Raw genomic sequence first — 27,551 nt, 5'->3', positions numbered from 1 at the left:
GTGCTCTTAATTGTTGAGGCGTTTTATTTCTTCTCAGTAGTCTATATTAATATAGAAAAAAATGAGCCGGGCGATGGTGGCGCACGCCTTTAATCCCAGCACTTGGGAGGCAGAGGCAGGCGGATCTCTGTGAGTTCGAGACCAGCCTGGTCTACAGAGCTAGTTCCAGGACAGGCTCCAAAGCCACAGAGAAACCCTGTCTTGAAAAACCAAAAAAAAAAACCCAAAAAAAAAAAAAAAAAAAAGAAAAAAATGGATTTCATCAATCACATTCACCTCCTTCTTTCCCAATCCTCTGAATTCCAATGAAAATTTGTGTTTTAAATGAACCTAAAAGTATAAAATATAAACATGTATTTATATGTGTGTAAGGGTTTTATGCATAATTTCCTAGATTCTTTTCTTTGGAGGCTCTAGAAGCAATGATATTTCAGTAGCAATGAGCACACAATAGGCTTTGGATTTTGGTTTCAAAATCCACTCAGCCCTTGGGAGGTAGTTAAAGTCAGGATGATCAGAAGCTCAACATTATTTTCAGCTACATAGTCTGAGGTCAGTCTGTGTTGCGGGAAATCTATGTTGAGAGGAAGGGAGGGAGGAAAAGAAGAAGAGAGAGAAGACATGACCTCAGGATCCCTAAGGTGGCATAAAAACTGATACTTGGTAGTGTGGATATAGAACCCCAGTGCAGTGGAGGTGGAGACAGGAAAATCCTCAGGACTTGTAGTTGTTTTTTTTAAATCTCTTTTGTTCTTTGGAGGGCCTGCCATCCAGCTCCCAAATAAATCACACAATGAGACATCTGAATCACTTGTATTTGGTACATGACATGCAAGTGAAGAAAGCACTTATACACATACAACAAATCTGAAAAAAGTGTGGAGTAATAGGGGAAGACTCCTGAAGCCAACCTTTGGTCTGCACTTGCAGATGCACGCTTATACATCTATGCACAGTGCATGCTCAAACGATTACACTGAGTGAAAAGCATACATATATTTTTGAAACATTGAATATAGTTATCTTTCTCAGTAGTTGGGGAATCAGCTGTGAACATGTCGTGATACAGATATTTAGAAGGATGGTTAACAGTTTACTATGCGACAGATAATTAAGGAACTCTGTTTGAGTGTCTTTCCCCAAGGCCTGAGGCGCCAAAGCAATTCTGGGAAGATGCTTAGCTAAGTGGGGTGCGGACACTGGGATCAGTGAGCTAAGGTCCTAAGCCTCTTGCATTGTGGAGTAAAAGGTGCCGGCGACAGCAACGCTAAGGAATCTCGAAGAGAGCCGGTGGCAGGCACATACACAGCCAGCCCCGCCGACGACCTCCCGCCACAGGCGTCGCTGTGCGCTCGTGCGCAAGCCGGGGGAGCTGCGTTGCCCGGGAGCCGGCGCTCGAGCCCAGCGGGGGGTTTCAGTTTCTGGCGCGAACTTCCGCCGCTCCGAATTTGCAAGGCAAATTGGCGCGATGTCTGGAGATGGCAGTGGCCGCCGGTCCGAGGGTCGGGGTCGGGGCCGCGACCCGCACCGGGATCGCACCCGCTCCCGTTCCCGCTCGCGGTCTCCGCTGGTCCGCCGCGGCTCCGCGCCCGAGCGCAGGGAGGCAGCGGAGCGCCCGAGCTTGGAGGACACCGAACCGTCTGATTCCGGGGACGAGCTGATGGACCCGGCCTGCTTGGAGGCCGAGTACGATCAGGGCCTATGCCGCCAGATTCGCCATCAGTACCGCGCTCTCATCAACTCCGTCCAACGTAAGGTGGCGCTTTGGGGCTGCGCGGGCCGGCGGCGTTCGTGACTGGGGAGGGTGGCGGGAGAGGCGGGGGCAGGCGAGCGGCGCGGGCTGGTGGCTTCGTTTGTTTACTCAGGGCACCCTACGCGACCTTGGCCGCTGGCGCGCAGGTGGAAAAGCGGGAGGTCAGATCTGGTGGTGACTTAACTTGCTTGAGCTCAGCCAGCCAGTAGGGAAGACATACAAAATAATAAGCACCGGGTGCTTTTTGTTGAATCCAGCGTGGGCGCCTGAGTACGGAGTCCCTCGGGCTTGTTAAAATACGCTTTTCTTTTCCCATCTCGGATGCACTGCATCAGAAATGCTGGGTAGGCCCGTGCGTTTGTTGCGTGGCTCTCCATGTGACCCTGTTGTTTGCTAAATTTGACAACCGCTTCTTAATCTTAGCCTCAGTTGAATTAAGGGCACAGGGAGCGAGTCTTTCCTGTTCAGGTTGCAGGGGCTGAGGATGTGGCTGAGTGCTTCTCTTGCAAGGGTGATGACCTGGGTTAGATCCCCAGAACCCACCAAAAAAATGTCGAACTAGTGGTGCACATTAGTGTACCGGGGAAGCAGAGTCTCTGGGTCCCCACAGGTTAGCCCGCCCAGCTTCATTGGCTGGTTCCAGGTTAGTGAGACCTGGTCTAAAAGTTCTGATAAGATGAGGGAAAGACACCTAAGGCTATGTGCCCTGGCCTTGTGAACACACAAAAATTCAAGCGGCTTGAAACAGTAGCATTGCCTCTTTCTGTACAACTTGTTTAAAAAGATAAGACATTTCAAATAATTCCCCAGGAAGTGGGAGTGGGACTTGCCGGCAGTGCTGTTAAGTGACAACTGGCAGTTACTTATTAGTGAAGGATGAGCACAGTGCCCTAAGTTTGTATTCTCTTACGTAGAAAACCGGGAGGACATACTGAATGCTGGTGACAAATTAACAGAGGTCCTTGAAGAGGCCAACACTCTGTTTAGTGAAGGTAATTGATGATTTTTAAAATATGTTGTCATACTGTATACTCACCGAATTACTTTCATACAAGCAAATTATCGTCATTCCACAGTTCCCCTTTACTAGGGCACTTACCAGGCCCAGAACCCTTTCCTTGTTAACAACATTACTTTCACTGTGTGCTTACTACCATTTGGCTCAGCATTTACTTAAGGGTTCTTTATAAGTTTCTGGGAGATGGGGAGGTTCCAGCACTCAGGAGGCAGAGGCAGGCAGATCTCTGAGTTCAAGGCCAGCATGATCTGCAGAGTCAGTTCCAGGACAGCCAGGGCTACACAGAGAAACCCTGCCTCAAAAAAACAAAAACAAAAAGGTTTCTTCCTGTGAACCTTTTGGTGGTCTGAACTTGAGAGCTTTATGTGTGTGTTCCGTTTACTGAATAGATCAGTTAGAGAAGAATGCAGCTAGCCTCAGACATCCTGTTCCTTTTCCTGTCTTTCTCATCTCCTCCCTCTTAGCTGTTCGTCCACCTATAACCCAGTGGAGGTGGCCATGTCTACAAGTGTACTGTCTGTCCATGGTGGGAGGTACTGGAGGAGAGGCATACACTTTAGGGTGTTGCAGTCTGGCTCCTGGGAGTTCTTCAGGTTTTGTTTTAAATTACATGTGTTTGTGCCTCCCGTGCACATGAGTGCAGTGTCTATGGTGGCCAGAGAGGGTAACAGATTCTCTCCCTGCTGGAGCTGGAGTTACAAGGGGTTTGTGGGGTTGTGAGTTACCTGACACCCGTGTTGGGTATCAAGCTCAGGGCCTCTGGAAGAGCAGTAACTCCGTGTTAGCTGCTGAACCTCCTCTCCAGTCCCATGATGATAGAGTTTTAAACCACAGTCTTGCTTTGAATTAAAAGCAGCAGTGGTGATGGAGGTGGGGGTACTCCCTGATGTGAGCCCCAGGACAACCACACAAACCATGCCCTCTTCAGGCCTCTCGCACTGCTTTGGAAACAGAGCGGGGTAACTGCGGTGATAATGATTGTTTTGTTCCCTGCTAACCACAATTCATGTTTTTGAGGACTAGTCACATCTAGTTGACTAGTGTTTTTGTAGAGTTGACTCAGTGCTCCTTGTCTTCTTGCTCTGGCCATGACCTCCGTACAGTCTCCTTTCTTGGTTGAGCATATACACTAAATCACCTCCAGAAGCTGAGGACCTGGGCTTCCTCTTCTGCCTGGAACAGATCCTTTCTCCACTATCAAGCTTCTTCCATCCCTAGCCTTGACTCAGTTCCCCCATTTTAATTGCTTATTTGCTCCCCCACTGTCTACTGTACTTCTTACTGACTTCATCCACATGCGACCTCCCTCAGCTACTGCCCATGTTTAGAGCAGAAGACAAAACCATTCACTCAACTGGGCCTCAAGAGTTTCTCTGCTTGACATCCATAGGTGTTACACCTGTTGTAATTCTTCAGAGAACTTTCCCTCATCCAGACAGGATATTGGCACTTTTCTTGTAGTGGCCAATGGAGGTGTTGGGCAAGGGCGGTAGAGACTAGAGCCTAGCAGCCAGCATCTGCTTCCTCTTTCCTCACTGTCACTTCTGCTATGACTATTTATTTTTGCTTTTTCAACACCAAGTTTCACAGTGTAGCCCTAGCTATCCTGGAACTTGCTCTGTAGAACCAGGCTGGTCTCGAACTCACAGAGATCCACCTGTCTGTCCCCTGAGAGCTGGGATAAAGGCCTGCACCACCGCTGCCTGGCTTAAAGCTGCCTGGCTTTGTAGTGACTCTTGATATGATTAGACTCTTTCCTTCTGTGAAGAAAAGTGATGGATAAGAACAGAAGCCAGAGTCAACAAGCTCCCTGACTGTATGTTTGCTACTTGTGTGAAGATTATTCAGGAGCTCAGTGTCTCAAATGAAAGTGACCCTGAGGGGCATGCTGGGCTAGGGCATTTCTGTTTGAATCTGCCAGGGTTGGTTTGTCTTGTTTTATATTAGTTTTCCTGGACTACTATTCCAAATTCTCTGGGACCCATTAGGGGCTGTTAAACCCAGCTCCCTTAGCTCTGCTATGTTCTTCAGTTGAATGATTGTTCTCCTCCGTAGATTTTGTAACATCTCTCCTTACCTGTAGTGGACATTCCATTTGAGTTACATCAAGTCAGGTGAGGATGGTGATTAGAATATGTGAATCGCCGTGGTGGTAGTGCGTGCCTTTAATTCCAGCAAAGGTAGGGGATCTCTGAGTCTGAGGCCAGCTTGGGCTGCAGTTCCAGTATAGCCAGGGATACGCAGAGAAACCCTGTCTCACCACACACACACACACACACACACACACACACACACACGCACGCACACACACACACACGCACGCACGCACGCACGCACACACACACACACGGCTGCAGTTCCAGTATAGCCAGGGATACGCAGAGAAACCCTGTCTCACCACACACACACACACACACACACACACGGCTGCAGTTCCAGTATAGCCAGGGATACGCAGAGAAACCCTGTCTCACCACACACACACACACACACACACACACACACACGGCTGCAGTTCCAGTATAGCCAGGGATACACAGAGAAACCCTGTCTCACCACACACACACACACACACACTCACACACCCCGAAGGAAGGAAGGAAGGAAGGAAGGAAGGGTTAGTAGTCAGAGAGAGGTGTTATGCACCACACAAGTTTTTGTTATATTGGAGTTACGAAGAGATGATGGTTCAGTGGGGGCTGGAGAGATGGCTCAGCGGTCAAAAGCACTTACTGCTTTTGCGGAAGACCTGGATGTGATGCCCAGCACCCATGTGTCGGCTCATAACTATCTGTAACTCCAGTTCCAGGGGATAGGTTGACCACTTGTGATTTCCATGGGCATCAGGCTCACATACATAGGCTGCAAATTCAAACATGCAGGCAAAACATTCACACACAAAATAAATCTAGAAGAAAAAAATTAAGAAATTCTGGGGTTGGGCTGGAGAGATGGCTCAGTGGTTAAGAGCACTGCCTGCCTGCTCTTCCAAAGGTCCTGAGTTCAATTCCCAGCAACCACATGGTGGCTCACAACCATCTGTAATGAGGTCTGGTGTCCTCTTCTGGCCTGCAGACATACACACAGACAGAATATTCTATACATAATAAATAAATAAATATAAAAAAAAAAGAAAAAAGAAATTCTGGGGTTTACCAGGTGTGGCAGCACAGGCCTTTAATCCTAGCACTCTGGAGACAGAGGCAGATGGATCTCTGTGAGTTCGAGGCCAGCCTGGTCTACAGAGTGAGTCCCAGGAGGGCCAAGGGGTACACAAAGAAATTCTGGTTTGGTAACGAGGAATCTGAAAAAGAGAGAGTAAGCAAGCTTTAAGGAAGACTGGTCAGCTGCGGTTGAGATTTTAGTGAAACGGGGAGGGAACCAGTTTTTAGATGTCCGTGGGTCCATTTCCAGCCTACCGAGGCTTCTTTTGCCCCAGTGGAAAGATACTATAGGTACTTGGGAATTTGGGAAAATGTCTGTGGTTTGTGCATGTTTGTTAACATGTATTTCTTGCTCTACAGTATCAAGAGCAAGAGAAGCAGTTCTAGATGCCCAGTTTCTTGTTCTGGCTTCAGACTTGGGCAAAGAGAAAGCCAAACAGCTGCGCTCTGACCTAAGCTCATTCGACATGTTAAGATACGTTGAAATGCTAGTAAGTTCAGAGTTACAGAATTTTAATTAAATGCGTCTTATAATGTCGTATTATGCGGTTATCTTCTTGCTTGTATCAGTTTGCAGACAGTGTTGACTTTGTTTCCTATTGTTCTGTTTTTTGATCTCTGAGTCCTCCAAGGAGATCTTAGGAAATTAACAGATTAAAGTTGAGCTGTGTGTGGGGTTTGGGGTGGGACTTTGGGCGGTTTGAAACCTCTTAGCTAGCTCTCTCTTCTAAGACTCCGGATGCCCTGGTTGTTTATTAGTGACCATTTCCTCAGGTACTTCGTAAGTGTTCCAGGTCATCCGTCCTAGGCTGGACCAGAGCTCACACCACAGAGGTGGGGGTGGGGCGAGCTCAGGGTAGATGTAGGCTGGGGATGAGTTAAGCACTGTTGTATGGTCATTCTGTCTTGGAAAAGATTTTAGAACCATACCAATATGGTGGTTTTGTATTTAATATAGTTTTTAATTCACCTGCCTTTGCCTATTAACTAGTTTGACTAGTCAGTACCTTTTCTGATGGATGCGTCCAAAAAAAAAAATTAGAGTTACTATTTTGTTTTGTTTTGAGACAGAGTCTCAGTGTAGTCCTGGCTGTCCTGGAACTCACTATGTAGACCAGACAGACCTGGAATTCACAGAGATCTTCCTGCTTCTGCCTTCGGAGTGCTGGAATTAAAGGCATGTGCTACTACACCCAGCTAAACACCGAATTTTTAACAGTGCTTTTATGTTTAAATGATTATTAGAGTGGGTTAAGCTGTATGTACCTGTGATCCTATCTACCTGAGATTACTACCTGCAGGAGGATTGCAGTCTGGAGTCATAGAGAGCCCCTCTGAAAAATTGCAGAAAAAGGGGCGTGGAGGTTCAGTAGTAGAGTACTTGCCTAGCGTGCATAAGACCCTTGGTTTAATATCCAATATTAAATCTTAATGTTTTCCTAGAATATTATGAAGTACGGTGTATTTTGAAAATGCTGACTAGTATGCACATGGTATTTTTTTTTATTATTTATTATGTATACAATAGTCTATCTGTGTGTAGGCCCAAGGCCAGAAGAGGGCACCAGACCCCATTACAGATGGTTGTGAGCCACCATGTGGTTGCTGGGAATTGAACTCAGGACCTTTGGAAGAGCAGGCAATGCTCTTAACCACTGAGCCATCTCTCCAGCCCTGCACATGGTATTTTTAAAATAAAAATTAGGTTAAGCTTTAACCTTTACATAACGTCTGGTTAGGGAAGCCTTTGCAAGTGTAACATCACAATAAGGCTCTAAGGAAAAGGCTGGGTGTGGTGGTGGTCCATGTCTTAAATTCCAGCACGCCAGTGGCAGAGGCATGCGGATCTCTGATCTAGTTCCAGGACAGCACAGTAAGGCCCTTTGGAGTGGCTGGCCAAAGAGTGGAGGAGAAGCAATTGCTTCCTCTGACCAGGCCCGGCTGCTTTTTTTTCCTTCACAGTCTGGCTGCTTTGAGGGCTTTCTAATTATTGTTTATATCCTACTACTACTTTAACTTGAAAACTTGAGCATATTTCAGCCTGTTGTCATGAACATGCTCTTTCCTGAGAAACAAATTATCTAATACCCACTACGCCTGGCTGTAATACTACAGTAAACTAAGAAACAAGAGAATTGCTTGACTCATTGCTAAGTCTCCTCAGGAAGGAAGACTGTTACAAGTCTCTTCTTGCGCATCCCTGCTCTCTAGATATACCAAGACCCCTTCTAGGAAGTTGGCCGGTCGCTGGGATCTGAGAGCCAGCTAAACTTCCAGTTCCATACTGGAGTGCTTCATTTGGGGGATCTTCAGTTGCCCTGCTAGTGTGCTCCAGGAAGCCCCTATGTGCTAATGCCTGCAATTCTCAAGCCACTTAGGCGGGATGGAAAGGAACAGGGTTTCTTGACCTCAGCACAAATGACGTTTGGGCTGGGTCTATCTCTGTACTGAATGCTTCTAATGTGCACTATAGGACAGTTTCCCTGGCTTCTGCCCACGAGGTGCCAGAGCATGTCAGCTGTTGACTGTCAAAATGTTTTGTATTGCCAAAAGACCTCTTAGGGGCAAATCGCCGGTTGAGAACTGTTAAGCTAAATTGTCTCACTGTCTTCACCAATATTTCTTCACAAAATAAAAGGGACTTTTGAATAGGAATTTATATGTAGAGTTATCTTTGCAATAAGAAGTTGAGCTAGTCTGAAGAGGCTCTCCCTCTAGCCTCTTTATTGAATTTGGTGAATGGTTGTAGTTTAACTGGTTTTTTTTTCCTTCATTTTTTTCTGTAGCTGACGCATATGGGTGTAAATCCGCTAGAAGCTGAAGAAGTCATCCGTGATGAAGACAGAACTGACATTGAATTAATTGTCTATGACTCCTGGAAAATATCAGGCAAAACAGCAGAAAACACCTTTAATAAAACCCATACATTCCACTTTCTGTAAGATTGTTTTCAAAATTCAACAGACCAGCCATTTGTAAACCTTAAACCGTTTTTTTTTTGTTTGTTTGTTTTTTTGTTTTTTTAATTGTAGGGACAAAGATTGTTAAGTAGTAAAGAGGTCACTGTCCTGAGGCCGTTGTTCAGAGACCACCCAAACTTGAACATTCTTCCCTAAATGTCAACATACCCGGAGGCAGTGGATCTCTTTCTTCCCTTAGCAGGGAGGCTGTGGCCAGGACCCTCCCTAGAAGCCCTCTCTGCTTGTTTGCTTCCCACCTCAGGAACTTGGGGTCTGTAGCAGGTTTCTGATTCTGTTAGACCCCTGCTGGCTCCCTACTGAGAGTATTTTGAGCTTATGGCCGTTTAGGTCTGGGGCTGTTTATTACAGCATCCTTTACACGAACACTTACTTGCTGTTGGCTAATCTAGTCCCAGTTCTGTGGGTCTGCAGCCAACAGGGGTGGCTCATGCCGTTTCTTTGGAAACAGCATTTAATTGTCCAGCCCTTCTTCCCCAGTAGGTGCTTTCCCTGGGGCAGCTGTCCAAAGTGTTCCCTGTCCTTTCTTCCCATAGCTCCAGGCTACTGGTTTCAGATCCCTTTAAGCCTGAGATTGGTAGAGTCTATGTTAGAATGCTTTGGAGCTTGGGTTGTAGCAGGGCTGTGTCCTGGCCCAGCATCTTTAACATGCCTTCTGGCAACTCAGATGCCCAGAATGATCGTGGAAACTGTAAAGACCACTCTTTCCTTAATTATGTGATAAAATCCAAGTCTGTTTTTGGTTCAGTGTTAATCTCTAAGTCATTGTCCAGCTCAGTTTCTAGACACAGGGAATGTTCACAACTCTCTCCCCATACTTGTGTTTCCCTCTTTCTCTGACGTCCTTTCCCTCATCTTTCTGGTGAGCTTTACTCACCCACTGCTCCCAACCTGGAGGCCTCTAGTAACTTTTCCAGAGGGAATACCAGTAAATGATCAGCTTTCGCAACCAGATCTCGTCTGCGTTTGGGTAGATATTTCCGCCCAAAGGCTCTCATAACAGCATACTGTAGGAGCCGTCACATTGAGATGATGTGCGCATTAAGCTTGCTCCATCTATATTATATGCTCTATACTGTATCCTACATCTATACTATATCTCAAGCTTGCTCCATCTATATTATATGCTCTATACTGTATCCTACATCTATACTGTATCTCAAGTATAACAAGAAAATGGAACTAGATTCCAGGGGCCTTGAGCTCTTCATGATACACCTATTACTGCTGCTTAAGGCTGTATTAGGGTTAGTTTCTGTTGTTGGTTGCAGTTTTTTGTTTTTGTTTTTGAGAATAGAGCCTTAAAAACAAAGACTCCTGTCACGATGGGTGTGTTCAGTAGTCCTTAGCTGTGAACTGCTACCCTGACATACCTAGGCCCACGTGCTCATCTTTCTGACCTTAAAAGTTGCCTTTGAGTGACAGGTAAGAGGCTAGGTGCATTCAGGGGCTTACGGCAGTCCAAGTGGGAGAGAAGGTATCTGGCTGACAAAGCTCAAGGCGTTCTGGTAAGAATACAGACGGATGTGAGACGTCACAGCCCGCATCTCATCTGATGCCTGGTTTGAATTTGACTGAACTTACACCAACTGCTGTTAGTCCGTGGCATGGGTTCTTTTTTAAAGGAAACAGTGAGGACATGAAAGCATATTTTTCATTAGGTTGGGTTCAATCCATGGAGACTTTCCTGTGCCAAAGCCACGAAGTGATCGTCCAAGACAGCCTCGCATGATAGAAGAGCAGCGGGCAATGCCTGCTCAGGTTTGATTTCCAAACACTGCCTTTGAGACTAACCTATACCTAATATACATGCAGTTGGGTGTGGTGGTATAGAGCTTTAAGGCGCGGGGGGGGGGTGGGGGGGGGCTCTGGGAGGTGGAGGTCAGCTTGACTTCCACAGCAAGTTCTAGGCCAGGCTAGCCGGAGCTACATAGTAACACCCTGACTCCATAAAAAAAAAAAAGTCATAAATATCTAAGTGTTAGGGTCTAGAGTCAGGTTCTGGTCATTTAAATATTTTATTTAAAATGTCTCAAACATTTTGTGGATTGATCATTTTAACTCGTTTTCTATGTTTTTAATAAGTTCTCCTAAACCGGAGTTTCTCACCCTTAGTGCCCTCAGCATTTAGGGCTGTAATTCTTACCGTGAGGGGATTGTCCTGGGCACTGTAAGATGTTTAGACTTCATATCTCCAATATTGGCAAGTGACCCCTGTGGGGACCCCGCTGGGGCAAGATCGGGTCCAGTCAAGAACTACTGTCCTAAACTATATATTGTGACTTTATGTATCATCTAAAGACAGGATATAGCGGTTTGGTAACATCCTTCTACTAATAAGAATATAAGAATGGGGGGCTGGAGAGATGGCTCAGAGGTTAAGGACACTGACCGCTCTTCCAGAGGTCCTGAGTTCAATTCCCAGCTACCACATGGTGGCTCACAACCATCTACAATGAGATATGGTGCCCTCTTCTGACATGGAGGCAGAACACTGTATTGTATATGTAATAAATAAAATCTTAAAAAAAAAAAAGAATATAAGAATGTTACTGAGGTGAGAAGACTTTGAAACTAAATTTTAAGGCCTGTAAAAAAGCTGGCAAGCCTAAGCGAAACTTGGAAGCTCGGGTGTGCAAACAGAGAAGGGAAGGTCAGTGATGACACGTGAGGGTGAGCCGGTTTGATGATGCCTTTCTTTCCCAGTTGAAATGCATGGAGGAATCCCATCAAGAAGCAACTGAGAAGGAAGTAGAAAGGATCTTGGGGTTGTTGCAGACCTACTTCAGAGAAGACCGTAAGTATGGCACCGAGTTAAAGGGTGCGGCCGTTTGTGTTGATCGAATGTGCACTTTCTGCAAGGTTATTTCGGCTAAAAGGCATTTCAGTTTTATATACTTGATATTGTGATTCCCCCACTTCCCCTTCTCTTCTAAGTAGTCTGTTGCCCAGGCTGGCTTCCAACTCATGGTAATCTCCCTGCCTTAGAGTCCTGAGTGCTGAAATTACAGGTTTACGAAACAACACCTGTCTCATTTTGATTCTTTTTTTTTTCTGTCATATGTATTTATTGAATCTTTTCCCCCCTTAATACCTCACATGAGGATGTTGATAAAATTACTTATTTTAAGCCGAGCGATGGTGGCGCACGCCTTTAATCCCAACACTCAGGAGGCAGAGGCAGGCGGATCTCTTTGAGTTCGAGACCAGCCTGGTCTACAGAGCTAGTTCCAGGACAGGCTCCAAAGCCACAGAGAAAACCTGTCTCGAAAAACCAAAAAAAAATTACTTATTTAAAAAAAATCATTGTTTTTTTAAAAAGATTATTTTATGTGTACTGGTGTTTTGCCTGCTTATGTGCTTTTATTCAACATACATGACTGGTGCCTATGGAGGCCAGAGAGGGTATTGGATCTTCTGGAAGCAGAGTTATAGGTAGTTGTGAGCAGCCATGTGGGATGCTGAGAGTCCAACCCTGGTCCTCTGGAAATGCAATAAGGAATGACTTTTAACTGCTAAGCCATCTTTCTAGTTCCTAAATTTTTTTAGACAGGCTTATGTATATGAGTGTCTGCTGGCATGTATGTAAGTGTACCAGGTTCATGCAGTGCCCTAAAAGGCCAGAAGAGGGTGTCAAATCCTTTGGAACTGGAAACTGCCTCTTATGGGTGCTAGGACCAAACCCTGGTTCCTCTGCAAGAGCAGCCAGTGTTCTTAACCTCTGAGCCATGTCTCCAGCCCCGATAAAATCAAAGTATCATCTGCCTTCCTCTTGTTTCCCATGAGGGTCCCTTGTCAAACACGAGATGCCTGTTTTTATAGTGTTTTCTGCTGGTTTTGGGGGTTATTTTCATTTTCCTTTTCATTTTTCCAAGCTAATCATGATACACGCTTTCTGCACTGTGACCTTTTCCTATAGACCTTCTCTATCATACAACTTTTCCTGATTTTCAGGGATTCCCATGGTTTGGCTCAATCATAAATAGTGTTAATAATCCTTATCACTAGGGGCTGGAGAGATGGCTCAGAGGTTAAGAGCATTGCCTGCTCTTCCAAAGGTCCTGAGTTCAATTCCCAGCAACCACATGGTGGCTCACAACCATCTGTAATGGGATCAGGTGCCCTCTTCTGGCCTGCAGACATACACACAGACAGAACATTGTATATATAATAAATAAACAAAAAAAAATAATCCTTATCACTAGAAAGACTCTGTTGCATTTTACTATTGTACAAACTGCTGAGGTGAAAATCTTTGTGTAACTTGGTATGTCTGGGCCCTTATTCTTTTTTTTGTGTTTTGAAGATTATTATTTTTTCTTTTTTTCTATAGCTGATACGCCAATGTCCTTTTTTGATTTTGTGGTTGATCCACATTCTTTCCCCCGCACAGTGGAAAACATCTTTCATGTTTCCTTCATTATACGGGTAAGCTTTTACAGTTCTCTAATATCGTTTTAAATTTAAAAAAAAAACCCTTCTATTTACCGAAGTACTTTCTTAAACAAGGGCATGTTTGCCAGTGGCCCCAATGATAGACTTATGTGTAATAAAATGTGGGCGGCATATGATAGACTATGAATAAATGGTTAAGAACAAGGCACTTGTTCCTAAGAGTCTCTCAGGATTGAGGGCTGATGCACTGGCACAGCGGGTAAGAGCTCTTGCCAGTTCTGACCTGAGTTTGATCCCCAGGACCTACAAGGTGGAATGAAAGAACCAACATTTACGAATTGTTCTCTGACTTCCATGGGTGCACCATAGTGCCACTCCATTCCCCAAAAGAATAAATGGAGGAATAGTAATAAAGTCAGTATGGAATCTTGTAGTGATGAGGGGGCCGGCTTGTTGGGGTTTCTGCCCTGCCCTGTTCCCCACAGCCGGCAAGCCCCAAAGAAAATCACACAGTCTCTACATTAGGTTATAAACTGATTGGCCCATTAGCTCAGGCTACTTATTAGCTCTTGTAACTTATATTAACCCATTATTCTGATCTATGTTAGCCATGTGGCTCAGTACCTTTTCACAGCGGGGGCAGATCACATGTTGCTTCTTCAGAGTAGGGGCAGGAGTGGGAGGAATGGGCTTCCTCCTTTCCAGAATGCTCCTGTTCTTATTGCCCGCCTCTACTTCCTGTCTGGTGACCTGCCTATACTTCCTGCCTGGCCAATCAGCATTTTGTTAAAAATACATGATTGACAGAATACAGATAATTCTCCCACACCAGAATCTGTGTCCAGTAAAAGTTCATTCGGAACCTGAGCAGTAATCTTTTGTGAAGAAAGATGTGAGAAAAGTCTTGTTTGGAAGTTAGGATTCATTGTGGCTGTTTGAAGTATAGATTTTCTGACTGATGAAGCTTTTTCATGCAGTAGATTTTTTTTTTTTTTGGTTTTTTCGAGACAGGGTTTCTCTGTGGCTTTGGAGCCTGTCCTGAAACTAGCTCTGTAGACCAGGCTGGTCTCGAACTCACAGAGATCCGCCTGCCTCTGCCTCCCGAGTGCTGGGATTAAAAGCGTGCGCCACCACCGCCCGGCTATGCAGTAGATTTTGGTGTTTGTTTCAAACCATGTTTTTATTCTAGGATGGTTTTGCGAGAATAAGACTTGACCAAGACCGACTACCAATAATAGGTAAACTATACTATGTTCATAGAAGTTAGTTTTAGAAAATATTAAGAGTTTATGAGATGTATTTTATATTTTATTTGACTAAATGTAAGGTTTTCAGTTGTTTTTGTGTGTGTGTGTGTGTGTGTGTGTGTGTGTGTGTGTGTCAGTGTGAGATGATCATACTCCATGGCTCAGGCTAGTCTGGAATTTGTTATGTAGTCCAGGCTTGCGTTTGAACTCCCAATCCTCCTGCCCCAATCAATCATGGTGCTGGAATTACAAGCTTCTGTTTTTTTTATTATTTTCTTTTTTTGAGACAGGCTCTCTAAGTATAGCTCTGGCTGTCTAGGAACTTGATTTGTAAACCACACTGACCTCGAACTCACAGAAATCTACCTGCCCCTACCTTCCGAGTTTGGGGATTAAAGACTCATGCCACCATGCCTGCTTTTATTATTTTAAACCGCAGAAGTTGTGTGGCTGAGACAGTCTCACCATATATCCCTGGCTTGCCTGGAACTCTCTATGTAGAACATGATGGCTTTGAATTTAGAGAGCCACCCGTCTCTGTCTCCTAGGTACTGGGATTAAAAGCATGTGCTACCATGCCTAATAACTTCCCATTTTATTTTTGGTTGTTAGCCTAGCCTTTTATGGCTGAGCCATCTCTCCAGCCCAAGTTCCCATTTTAAATAAGATTTATACAAACAAAAATTCAGTCTATCCCTCCTGGTTGACTGAAAATATAAGCATGGTTTAAAACTGATGGATTAATCGGTATCATTAATTCACTATCTGATGTAAAGATTGATAAATGCCCCTACATTTCAGTAGTGTTTGTAGTGGCAATCATTTGTGTGGCTTCCTTCTTTCTGACCGGCGCTCTCCATTGAGGTTCTGTGCCGTTTCATTCTTACCTACACACGACCTCTCTCTTACTCATGCCCTTGCAAAGTCTTGTGGAGCATGAAGGACTTTGATGGCAGTTACTTATCACATGTTTCCTGTTGGGCTGAGTTTTAACTGAGTGGAACAGTTGTGCATGGGATTCTAGGAAAGACATACAAGTCTCTTCTCAGTAGAAACTTCACACCTATTATCAGTTGCTCTTCAAGTTACCTGTTCCGATTGATCGTGTTGGAAACTGTCTTTCAAACAGAGCCAGTGATTAATGAAGAAAATGAGGGAATTGAACAGAACACGCAAATGAGGAGCCAAGGAATTATAGCCCTGAGTTACCATGACTGGGAGGTAAGGCCCTGCAGGCTGCCCAGTGCAGTTCTGTGACTTCGTCTGCTGTAAACCCACTGCCTGAATGTTCCTGTTTCCGACCAGGAGATTGTGAAGACCTTTGAGATTTCTGAGCCTGTGATCTCTATGAGTCAGAGCCAGCAGCGCCTAAGTGCCTGATGCCAGCTGAAGGTAACATTTCCTACACCATAGCCACACAGTTGTGTTAAAATTTTATTAGGCAGCTTAAACCATAGTGTTTTCTCATTCCCATGAAATTTGAGGTTTGCCTCCCTCTAGTGTTATTCCTAGAACTGTGCACCTAGGAAGGAAGGCAGAAGGCAGGAGGCCGATGGCTGTCCCTCAGGATTCCTTACTTTGGTGTGCTTAAAAGATCTGTAGATAAAAGTAGGACAACTCTTAATTGGTTTGTTTTCACCTAACGGCAGACGAGTGCTCGGGACGCCTCCCCAGTGTAGTTGACTGTTCTGGTCCGTATCTTTAATAGACATAAAGCAGAGATGAGTATAGAGTTGTCTTGGAGCGATGCGAGTAAATGGACATTTCTTTTTTTTTTAAATTTATTTATTATCTATATAGTGTTCTGGGCACCAGATCTAATTATAGATGGTGTGAGCCATCATGTGGTTGCTGGGAATTGAACTCAGGACCTTCAGAACAGCAGTCAGTTCTTTTAACCTCTGAGCCATCTCTCCAGCCCAAATGGAAATTTCTAAAAATGAGTTATGCTATGCAAAATTTGATTTATACAAAGGGGAAGAGCTCTGGAAGGAAACTGTAACAATGATATGGTGATATTCTGTACTGAAGACAGCAGCGGGTGGAAAGGACCAAGTACTGTGTATAAACTCAGTATGTGTTTCTATCAACGGAACTTATTTTGTTTCAAGATAGCTTACCTCTGTCAGACTCTTGAGGGAAAGGGAACTCCATGAGGAGTCGAGTGGCTTACCTGGCCCTGCGCTGACAAGGGGCTAGTCACTAGCTGTATGTGTGTATAACATGTCAACATGTCAGCTATTAACCAGCTATCTTCCTTTCATTTTTTTTCTTTTTTTTTTAGAACTGGAGGCAATAGTGAAATCCTGAAAAGAAAGAAGCATATACTGTATATATGTATGATTAAATGTTTTTTAAAGATGAAGATTGTTTTTTGTAAAATGTAGCTTTTGATAGTTAATAGATTTGTCCTGGTTGTCTTTAATTAAAAGGAAATTCACTGCCATATTCACAAATGATTGTTTTTATTGTCTCTTGGGATATGGTCCTTCTTTTTTCTAGTTTTAATTAGGTTGTCAGTGTGTAATTATTATAGTTTTTAAAAAATGTTTCTTTAGTTGTAAAATTAGCTGGCCAAGCTAACAGACAGCTTGTGCCAAATGAAACTGGTTTTTTGTAGATTAAAAACAATCAAATAAAGCCGTACGGTGGTGGCGCATACCTTTAATCTCAGCAATCCGGAGGCAGAGGCAGGCGGATCTCTGTGAGTTCGAGGCCAGCCTGGTCTACAAGAGTTAGTCCCAGGAGAGGCTTCAAAGCTACAGAGAAACCATCTCGAAAAAAAAAAAAACCGATCAAATATTTTTTATTTTTTTGGATTTTCGAGACAGGGTTTCTCCGTAGCTTTTGGTTCTTGTCCTGGAACTAGCTTTTCTAGACCAGGCTGGCCTCGAACTCACAGGGATCCGCTTGCCTCTGCCTCCTGAGTGCTGGGATTAAAGGAGTGCGCCACCACCGCCCGGCCCGATCAAATATTTTTAATGTGACTTGGCCTATGCTTCTTTATACCTAGGAAGCTGTTCTATCTTCTGGCAAGTGAAGCTGTACTGTGCTCCTGGCAGCAGCACCAAGGGTGGGCTTTTCATAAAAACTAAGTCTTTCCTCTTTAAATAAGAATCACTTATTTAAGTGTGGGGTGTGGTGGTGCACGCCTTTAATTCCTGCACCCGGAGGCAGAGGCTGATGGATTTTTGTGAGTTCACGAGGCCAGCCTGGTCTACAGAGTGAGTTCCAGGATAGCCAGAGCTGTTATACAGAGAAACCCTGCTTCAAAACAACAACAACAAAAAAGTCACTTGGTGGCTGGTGAGATGGCTCAGGGAATGTATGTTTCATACTCGTGTAAAGGAAGGAGAGAATCAACTCTACAACTCTGACCTCCACATGTGTGTTGTGTGGCATGCCCCCTTCCCATGATAGGCACACGCAGTAATACCTAAGAATTTAGTAAGAGCTGGGCGGTGGTGGTGCACACCTTTAATTCCAGCACTCGGGAGGCAGAGGCAGGCTAGTTCCAGGATAGGCACCAAAGCTACAGAGAGACTTTGTCTCAAGAAAACAAAACAAAAAAACAAACAAACAAACAAACAAACAAAAAGAATTTAGTAAGAATCACGTGGAAATCTGTTTCAAAACCCTGGCAGAGTAGCTCCTTTCCCACCAATCTTCGGAGTTATGCCACTTTTCCCAGTTCCTTTCCGAATTGACTCCAATGGATAATACTGTGTATTTGATGTGAACTTCTATACTCTAAATCTACATTCTTGGTGTTTGTCTCCCTGGCTCCCTTGTTATTTTACTCCTTTGGTTTTTTTGTTTGTTTGTTTTTTTTTTTTTTTTGATTTTTTTTCGAGACAGGGTTTCTCTGTAGTTTTTGGTTCCTGTCCTGGCACTAGCTCTGTAGACCACGCTGGCCTCGAACTCACAGAGATCCGCCTGCCTCTGCCTCCCGAGTGCTGGGATTAAAGGCGTGCGCCACCACGGCCCAGCTTTTCCTCCTTTGTTTTATACTATAATGTGTTTATATTGGGAATAGTTTCAAAACTTTGTGTTTACACTTAAAAAGACTAGATCTATGTTAAGTCTTTGGTCATTTAAAAACACAAACTATTTCTCAAGTCTTAAATATCTGTAGCAATATTATTTTTGTAAGCCCCTCCCCTTCCCCCATCCTTAACCAGTCACTACCTTTCCTGATAGTCTTTCTGTCCATCTTGATCAGGCTGTTGTCTGTACCCGTGTCGTAGCCATTTTGTCTGTTCAAACCACTTGCTGTTTCCTAGTGATTATCGCTGCTTTCAAGATTTTATTTACGTTTGTGTATGCGTGTATATGATGCATGTGTGTATACACGTGCATGTTTGTGTTAGGAGCACGCATGTGCCACTGCACATCTGGTGGTTAGAAGGTGGTCTTTGGTCCCGGTCCTCTCCTGCCACCTGTTTAAGGCAGTGTCTTTTTTGTTAGCTGCTGCACTGTGTACTACTTACTGTCTCTGTGTTTCTGGGGACTTCATTTCCACCTTCCATCTTGCTATAAGAGTACTGGGATTACAGACATGTGCACCCATGTCTGGCTTTACATGAGTTCTGGGGATCTGAACTCAGGTCACCAGGCTTTGTAACTGCCCAAACCTCTCCCCTGCCCTGCCTTCAGGCCTTTAAAAATGTAAACCTTCTAAGGATGTTCAGAACCTTGCAGGACATTTGGCCCTTTATCTACATTCTCAGGATTACTTCTCTGAACACTAGCAACCCTTCCTTTTTGTCGGAACAGCTTTGCCGCGAGTTCACCCACAGTCCAGCTCATCCAATTAGGGTATGATTCAGTGCCTTAAAATCAATGGGGCATGCAATCATGACCAAAAAATACTATAGAGCACCCCTCCCCCATCCTATGCCATCAGGGCCATTCTGTCCTCATTTAACTTTTCTACTCCTTAGCCCTAAACTCAACACCATGATTTTTCAAGTACATATGTCTAGAGCTTCTGTTTTCCCCTTTGATGTCTGTTTTCTATGACCTTATTGTACTAATTACTATAAATTATGCCAATTAGGAAGAAATACAATAATCAAGAAAATAACTTAAGCTTTTTTTTCCTTGCTAGTTGACTTTTCAAAAACGGTGGTTTACTCAAGAGCTCTCTTTGGCGTGGTTTTTGCACTTTATCCACTTTCGACTTTTCCATCAGAATAGTCACCTTGATAAGTTTTTCCTTGGAAGGCTGGATGATGGGGTACGCTGTTACCCTTTCAAGCTCTTTCTCTTCCTCCTCCTTCACTTGGGGTTTTAAGAGTGGACGGATGCGGCTGGTGAATGTTTGAGTCTTTCTTTGCTCTTTCTTCTGCTCTGTGAGTTCCCTCACTTGCATCATGCGGTCTTTATGTCGCTTCATCTGTTCCTTTGCCCATGCGACTTTGGGCTTTTGGGGTACAGTTTTATGTGTTTTCTGGATAGTTTTATTCTTTTCATCTTCTGGTATTAGTGGTTTTGGGGAAAGGGTTTCATTTGGAATTCTCTGAGGCAGTAGTCTGTATTTGCTGTCCCTGAGGCCTCTTGCCCGTTCGGCTCTCTTTATGTGTTTTTCTATATGATCCATTTCCCTCTTAGACACTAGATAATCCCATTTTTTAGTGTTGTCTGGTATTTTGCTTCTTGACTTCTTCTCTTCCTCTGGGTTACTGGCCCATTCTGAATCTGGTATATAATTCCATGCCTCTTTGATCATTTCCTTATGTTGCTGATAGTAGTAGGAATCTGCCTTAGCAAACCGGAAGTCAAAAGACCTGGTCTTAAGTTTATCAACTGTTTCACTCTCCTGTTGGAACTCCTGGACTAACAGTTTTCTCACTCGTGAAGAATGGGTGCCACCTAAACTCTTGTCAGAGGGAGTAATCAGAACTTTTAAGTTGGATGTCCTGTATTCTAGTTCCATAGTAGAGCCCTCAGTGGGCTATTAACCCTGTCTGGCACACCTATACCACACCCAGTTTAGATCTAAGTTTCTCTCCCTTTAAGCCTCCTACACTTCTCCCCTGGACCATGATCTGTCCTAGGACTCCCTTGAGAAAATGGAAGCACACAATAGACACCCCCACCACCACCACCAGAGCCACCACCCATCTATCCCAGACTCTACCTTCCTGCTTTTATCCTATCAAAACCTAATTCTTCACCTGTGCTTGTTGAACTTCAAGGATTTCACTTCTCTATCATCAAAGCTGCCTGCCGGGTCACTTAAATAGGCATAAAGTACACCTCAGCACAAATGATCTTCAAACAAAAGAGGCTCTTCCTTACTTTTACCCCTCTGCAATCTCATTTGCTGAATACCCCTAGGATTCTCCCCCCCCCCCCTCCACGCACACACCGTATGGCTACCCTTATATCTGCCTTACTAGTCTGTCCTTAAGATACAGAGTGCTCATACTGAGCCCTTCTTATGTGGATGCTCATTCAACAGGGTCCTCTTCCTTGGGTTGGTCCATCACTGATTTAGGCTGAACAGGATTTATAAGCCACAGTGATGATCATATGGAGTACTTCCCTGCTCTCACCTCTCAACTTCAGTCCTGGTTTAATTCATTTATTTACTGTTTTTCTTTTCCAAAACAGGGTAGCCCTGGCTGTCCTTGAATAAGGCTGGCCTTAGCTCAAATATCCACTTGCCTCTGCCTCCCAAGTGCTGGGATTAAAGGTGTGCACCACCACTGCCTGGGAGACTTGGTTTACTTGACATCTCTGCTTGCTTCTTTCTCCAGTTTTTACCTTTTCAATCCTATCACTTCCAGCTTTCATCATGTTTTCCTTTAATTCTCCTGCCTCTACCACAAGGTGTTCGCCCAGTTAGCTCCGTCTACACAGTTGTCCTGTCTTCCCAAGCCCGTCAAACTAATCACTGTAGGCAGAGTTACCTTTGTATTACATAAATCTGAGCATGCCATTTCATAAACCTTCCTGCATAAACCTTGGGAAGGAAGCTCCTACATTTAGGAGAGAATCTCACTTTCCGGTATAGTGTGCACAGCCTCTTATTAATCCTCAAACCATGTTTTCGGTTCACTGTATATTCACTAAGCTTCAGCCACACTGAATTCTGTTCCCTAAGACAGTATTCTCTGTCCCATGTGAATACACCCCCCAAATACACATCAGTAACTCTGATAAACATTTTTACAGACTTTAAAATCTTGGCTGGCATACCACTTCCTTCAGCCTTCTCAGAGAAAACCCAGTCAGTCCTTTAGTGACATCACAGTTTGTGGGAACTATTTCTGTGTTGTCTCTTACTTGTACAAGTCCTGTGAGTACAAGTAGCTGTCTGTTCAATGCTGTCCAGCCAGCACTGCTGAGAACCAAATTCAGAACTAAGCACGGGTCAGGACATTCTCCCCTAAAATGCTGGGGCCCTCTTACCTCCAATAAACTTTATGACCTTATTACAGAATCCAAAGTTCATGGCAAATGCATTTCCTCACCTTAATTTTCTTTTCTAGTGGGGAATAGGAACCTACTGCAATCCGAGGGTCTTGAGAACTCCTAGCCCAGGCCAATCTAGGAGAGAAGAGAAATTACACTGGGACCGGAGAAGGATGTCAGGGAACGAGCTCTGGAATGAGCTGCAGAAGGGAGTTGATTGGGGACCTGCTTTTCATAGGTAGCAGAAGGCCCTTCTCTCTGTCAACAGGTGGAACTCTGTGTATGTTTAGCTTCTGTCTTCACCAAAATGAAGGCATGTTTGTACTTTTGATTAAAGTCTACACAAGGAGCCATATTTTGCTAGGGGTTGTAACTGTCAGAAACAACCTTAACGCTGGAAAGACTGAGTTGCTGTTGCTGTTTCAATTACCACAAAGCACTGTACATATTTTAAGTAGAAAAAAATGTTTTGATATGAAAAATTTCAAATATAACTTTATTTTAATTGAAGCTGTATGTAAATATATAATAGATTTCCCACAATAGTTACCTAACTATAATATTTCGTGATTCTTACCATTTAAAAATAAATTATTTTGGTTGTGAATCTTGCCTTTAATGGCTGAGCCATCTCTCTAGCCCATCTTTCTCTCTGTCTGCCTCCTGCCTCCCTCCCTCTCTGCTCTCTTTCTCTCTTTCTGTCCCTCCCTCCCTCTCTTTTTTCCCTCTCTCTCCTCCCTGCTCCCCCCCCCCCCCCCCCCGTTCCTTCAGACAGGTTTGTAAAGAAATGGCTCCTTTAGAGGCAACTTTCTGGCTTAGTCCTAGTGGCAAACACAGGCGCGGGCAGCTCTTTTAAGAGGCCTTGCTACTCAACACTTGAATGGGGTTCATGAGCAATGGGTGGTTTGCTACTTGGTGGCAGTGTGAACCCAACAACTTCTGCTAGCTGGGCGGTAAACATGGCTCCCGTGGTTGATACCTCCATAAGGCTAAGCAAGGTGGGAGGAGCCAGGCCAACCACCACGTGCACCGCCATACACTAAGTTGAGCAGTGCCAGTGACTAACATACCAGTTTAACATTCATTCGTCTCATGCCATCCAAAACCAACACGGATGCTCAGTAAAGATAGAGCCCTCTAACTGGGTTACAGTGTGATTAAAAATGTACACAGGCTTGGGAGAGAAAAGAGAAATGGTGTAGACAGTCACAGAAAAAAAATAGTTTAAAAATAATAAAGTGTTTAAAGAAAGAATAAAGTAATATAACTTAAAAAAGCCACATAAAGATGGAAAATATATGAGGAGTCTGAATCCTGTATGTTCTTGTGTTGTCTTAGGATCTTCTGTTTGCTGATGAAGGAACAATAGCTGCTAAGATACAATGGACTATGAAAACTGCTGGATTAAATCAGTTTATTTCTTTTAAAAATATCTTGACTTCAAAGTGGAAGTCAAATGTGTGTTGCTTTGGGAGAACGTTTATGCTTTTATTTCCACAGAAAACAAAAGACTATGTATTCATTCAAGGTTAAAGATGATCAGGCTTGATCAAGGAAGTTCCCCCCACTGAAAATCCTGACTACAGACATAAAGAAATAGAAGAACTACAAGATATGTGATGTATATTTTACCTGCTCAAACAAAATGAAAATCATTTTTGGCTAACTTGTGTACAACACACAGTCTATACCTGTATTAATGCAGACATGTATGTTACCTATAAAAGTTTATCTATTTTCAGAACAAGGGGACCAGGTACCAGTGAAAATGGATGGCCCAGGTGATTCAGCATCTCGAAATACTTCTGTTACAGTCTCCTCAGAATCCAAAACAGCTTCAAGGCTGCTGGCTGATATGGTCGAGCCTCACAGCCTTCTCCAAGACTTAGTCATTATCCTGATTTTCTCAAGGTTCCCCCAAAGATGCCGCACCCCCAAACGACAGGAAGCAATCTAGAAAAAAACTATGTCCACATTCCCAAAAGATGGATTATGGATATTTGTTATCATTTAAGGGGGTTGGTTTCAACTTGTTATTGGTCATAGGAAAAAAAAACTAGACAAAGAGGTTAAATTCAAAGATCTCTTTCTAAAGGAAAAAAAGGGGGGATATGCTATAGGAATGACAGGAAAAGGTAGATTATTGAATCTAATCCAAAAAGGAGCTATTAATTTATTTTACACTGGTATGGATTTTGATTTATTGATACACATTTAAAATCAATTTTGTTATACTATATATGTTTCTACTCTTATTTGGGGTATTATGTGCAGATAAATAGTCATTTATAATAGTCAAACTTAATAGTCATGTTAGGTATGTTTTCAAGGTCATACACAGATATGGCAGTGAGACATATCTGCTTCTGACAGCACCTTCAAAAAAAAAAAGATGATGGGCATCAAAGAACCTCCATATGAGTTTAATTTCTTTATGGCAAAAGCTAGCCATTTGGGCAAAGAAACCGCCCTTGCCTCAAGTGCTGATAGTATACTGTTAAAACTGGACCAGCAGGATGCAAAAGAAGTGACTGCCAAACTTTGCTATGACAAAATTCTCTGCTTCTCGCTGGGCGATGGTGGCGCACGCCTTTAATCCCAGGACTCGGGAGGCAGAGGCAAGCGGATCTCTGTGAGTTCGAGACCAGCCTGGTCTACAGCGCTAGTTCCAGGACAGGCTCCAAAGCCACAGAGAAACCCTGTCTTGAAAAACCAAAAAAAAAAAAAAAAAAAAAAAAAAAAATTCTCTGCTTCTCAGAAATGTCTGTCAGATATACTAGGCCTGTTGGCCAAAGTTGGATGCCTCATTGTTATAGAAGAACTTTGGGTGACTGTCCCAGTCATTAGGTAACATTACACCCTTCTGGGGTCTTTTGAGGGAATTAGAAACTAAATAAAGTTTTCCTTAATTATGATAAAAAGCAAATTAGGTATAAAACTTTAGACTCACAAAGATAGATAATAGAGTGTTTCCTCTAATTTTGTCATATACAAACAGACTGGATAGTGTAACTAATTCTTACTTGAGAATTGTTTTTGTTATATATAATTTTACTGTGTTAAAGTTAAAACCTTCCTTTTTATTTAGACAAAAAGGGGGAAATTGGCCAATAGCTAGGCAGGGTTTTCAGGGCAGAGAGAATTCTAGGAAGAAGGGCAGAGTCTGAAGAGTCACAAGCCAGACACAGAAGAAACAACATGGAAAAGATGAATAGAAATGGGTTAATTTAACTTGTAAGAGCTGCCTAAGCTATCAGTCAGTCGGCTTTTTATTAACAATGAGAGGAACGTATTTTCATAGTGTACAGAAGGGGTATTCCACAGCACAGGTTCTCACTAGGTAGTCCTGTAACTCAGAGAGCTGCCTACTTCTGCCTCTACTATGCCTATTAATTTTTAAATAGATTATAAAACAATTGGAAGACACATTTTAAAACTTAATGAAGGAAAATATAGCAGGAAAGATTGTTCTTTAGGATGGAGTAAAGTCACACTAACCAGACGAGTAAGCAAATTAGTGCTATGTTTGTCAATTTACACATAAACACTGTTGTTTATTAGCGACAGAAAGTTTTTATAACAATTGTACAAAACCTTCGTATCTGTCTTTAATTTCATTTCCACTACTTCTTTAAGAGTTTGTTTCCATAGCAACATTCCTTGAATTTACACTAGGTATTGTTATAGAAGCCTACATGGAGTTATTTAATCTTCCAAACAATCTTAAGAGATTAGTATTCATTATTCACTGTATGTGGCAAGGAGAATGGAAGCCATGAAAGTTGATGACTCGTTAGTGGTCCTCGTGTTAGTTTCTTAGGCCCGTGAATCCCATGGGGCTCCATTTGTAACCATACATAGACATATATTCTTTTGCCTATATCCCAAATGGAGGGAACACTTACTGGTCCTCTGCGCTCATACCGAACCATTCTGAGTCTGTCACCATGGGTGGCTGTGAGGTGACAGCCCTCAGTGTTTCTCCGTTCTGCTGTAGGAGACTTGCACTGCATGTTCTCCACGAAGCCCTTGTGTTCCCTTGTGCTGACTCTGTGGTTTGGTGTGCTTTCTCCGCAGCGTTCTTGGCTTCAGCCATTGCCCTGCTCTTTGCTAGCTTCATGAACAGCATCTTTGCTCTCCACCTCGCCTCTCACGCTCTTGTCCCCCGAGCTCTTAATTTCTCATTCTCTAGTCTACAAAGAACTGCTCTCTAGCCACTGACTTTCTGCCCTCAGTTCATATTTTCAGCTGCCCCCTGTTGATCATGGAGGATGCCTTGGGTTGATTTCTAAGGTAACGCAAAGCAGTCACAGGTTTCTGTGTCATCACTACCCCAGAAGGAGCCCACTATGAGGTGGTGTATGACAGAATAGTCTGTAGGCAGGAAATGGACCATCCTTTGGGTGAGCTGGTCAGCAACCAGAAGGAACCATTCCTTAAGACAGGGACTCAACTACAGAATATGTGGTCAAAACCAATCTCTAATAGCACTGAAGGCATCTTTTCACTTTTTGTGCTTTATAACATAAACCGTACACACTCCATGTGAATGGATCATACCTATCTGTGCTGTTGAAGGCTAGATATGTACGCTGATTGTGCAGTCATGTGGTCTCATTTAGCAGTTATATCACTCAGCTAAATACTGCTTTGATAGTTTGATAGAGGTTTTTTTGTTTTAGTTTTATTTTTTGGTTTTTTAAAGACAGGGTTTCTCTGTAGCTTTGGTGCCTGTCCTGGAACTAGCTCTTGTAGACCAGGCTGGCCTCAAACTCACAGAGATCCACCTGCCTCTGCCTCCCCCGTGTTGGCACTAAAGGTGTGCACCACCCCCCCCGGCTCACAGTATTTAATTTATACTCATAACTGACCAGCTATGAAACCTTGAGAACAATGTATTCACTCTGCTCTCATTGGATGGATAATTTATAGGTGTCAATTAAGTCCAATTGATTGATTATAACATTCAATCCGAGTACATCTTTACTGATTTTCTTCTACCTATTCTCTTCTGGATCTGTCAGCCACTGAGAGGCAAATACATCTCCCACAGAAAAGTGGATTCATGTGTTTCTCCTTGCAGTTCTGTCAGTATATACTTCATGTACTTGGGCATTCCTTTGTTGTGTGCACACACGTTTAAGACTGTTATGCCTTCTTGAAGAATTGGTCATTTTATCATTCTGTAATATTTCTCTTTATCCCTAATTTGTATTGCTATTGAGCCTGGTCTATGAAACTGATTTAGTTTAAAGTTTCTCAGAGCAAGACGTTTTTACTCATCGTTTCTATCCACCTATTTTTGTTCGGAGTGAGTCACCTGTGGAGAACATTTGTTATTATTTTGACAAGGTCTCACTATGTAGACCAGACAGGCCTCTTAGCTTGATTTCCTCCTGCTTCCACTTTCCAATGGATGGGATTCCTCGTATGTATCACACCCAGTACTGGGTTTATTTTTGGTGGGGGTGAGTAGTATATCCAGAATTGAATTTAGAGCCTCTTGTATCCTAGGTAAGAACTCTGTCATGAAGCTGTGTCTGCTCAGGGACAGTTTGTTTTTTCAATTGGTGT

At 43.5% G+C, this 27,551-nt stretch overlaps 2 protein-coding genes across 2 annotated transcripts; one reads left to right on the top strand and one right to left on the bottom strand.

The window, feature by feature from the left end:
- Window positions 1-1,364: 1,364 nt before the first annotated feature.
- Window positions 1,365-17,003, top strand: Nsmce4a (NSE4A component of SMC5/6 complex). Its single transcript, XM_075972485.1, has 11 exons — window positions 1,365-1,751; window positions 2,668-2,745; window positions 6,296-6,426; window positions 8,722-8,873; window positions 10,575-10,674; window positions 11,620-11,710; window positions 13,247-13,341; window positions 14,498-14,546; window positions 15,685-15,776; window positions 15,861-15,947; window positions 16,840-17,003. Exons 1-10 carry the CDS (start codon window positions 1,469-1,471, stop codon window positions 15,933-15,935), a joined length of 1,146 nt encoding a protein of 381 aa, XP_075828600.1. The 5' UTR covers window positions 1,365-1,468; the 3' UTR covers window positions 15,936-15,947; window positions 16,840-17,003.
- A 2,626-nt stretch (window positions 17,004-19,629) lies between these two features.
- On the bottom strand, window positions 19,630-26,073 carry LOC142851342 (uncharacterized). The gene is made up of 3 exons (XM_075975203.1): window positions 25,883-26,073; window positions 22,037-22,112; window positions 19,630-20,436 (listed from the first exon to the last, which is right to left on the bottom strand). The coding sequence occupies exons 1-3, from the start codon at window positions 26,071-26,073 to the stop codon at window positions 19,630-19,632; spliced, it is 1,074 nt and encodes a 357-aa protein (XP_075831318.1).
- Window positions 26,074-27,551: the final 1,478 nt, after the last annotated feature.

The sequence above is a fragment of the Microtus pennsylvanicus genome, chromosome 5, assembly GCF_037038515.1.
Source record: "Microtus pennsylvanicus isolate mMicPen1 chromosome 5, mMicPen1.hap1, whole genome shotgun sequence".
NCBI classification, from domain to species: Eukaryota; Metazoa; Chordata; class Mammalia; order Rodentia; family Cricetidae; genus Microtus; species Microtus pennsylvanicus.
Note: the sequence above shows the minus strand (reverse complement) of the source record. Positions and strands in the feature narration are given on the sequence as shown.

What these genes read in the sequence shown, in the direction of transcription:
- Nsmce4a (XM_075972485.1), top strand. Translation starts at nt 1,469, where the DNA reads ATGTCTGGAGATGGCAGTGGCCGCCGGTCCGAGGGTCGGGGTCGGGGC. An exon ending in CAACACTCTGTTTAGTGAAG is followed by an intron (nt 2,746 to 6,295) that starts GTAATTGATGAT and finishes CTTGCTCTACAG; the next exon opens with TATCAAGAGCAAGAGAAGCA. An exon ending in TAAGATACGTTGAAATGCTA is followed by an intron (nt 6,427 to 8,721) that starts GTAAGTTCAGAG and finishes TTTTTTCTGTAG; the next exon opens with CTGACGCATATGGGTGTAAA.
- LOC142851342 (XM_075975203.1), bottom strand. Translation starts at nt 26,073, where the DNA reads ATGGCTGAAGCCAAGAACGCTGCGGAGAAAGCACACCAAACCACAGAG. An exon ending in GGTATGAGCGCAGAGGACCA is followed by an intron (nt 22,113 to 25,882) that starts GTAAGTGTTCCC and finishes CTTCTCTCCTAG; the next exon opens with ATTGGCCTGGGCTAGGAGTT. An exon ending in CACTAGAAAAGAAAATTAAG is followed by an intron (nt 20,437 to 22,036) that starts GTGAGGAAATGC and finishes CCCTCTGACAAG; the next exon opens with AGTTTAGGTGGCACCCATTC.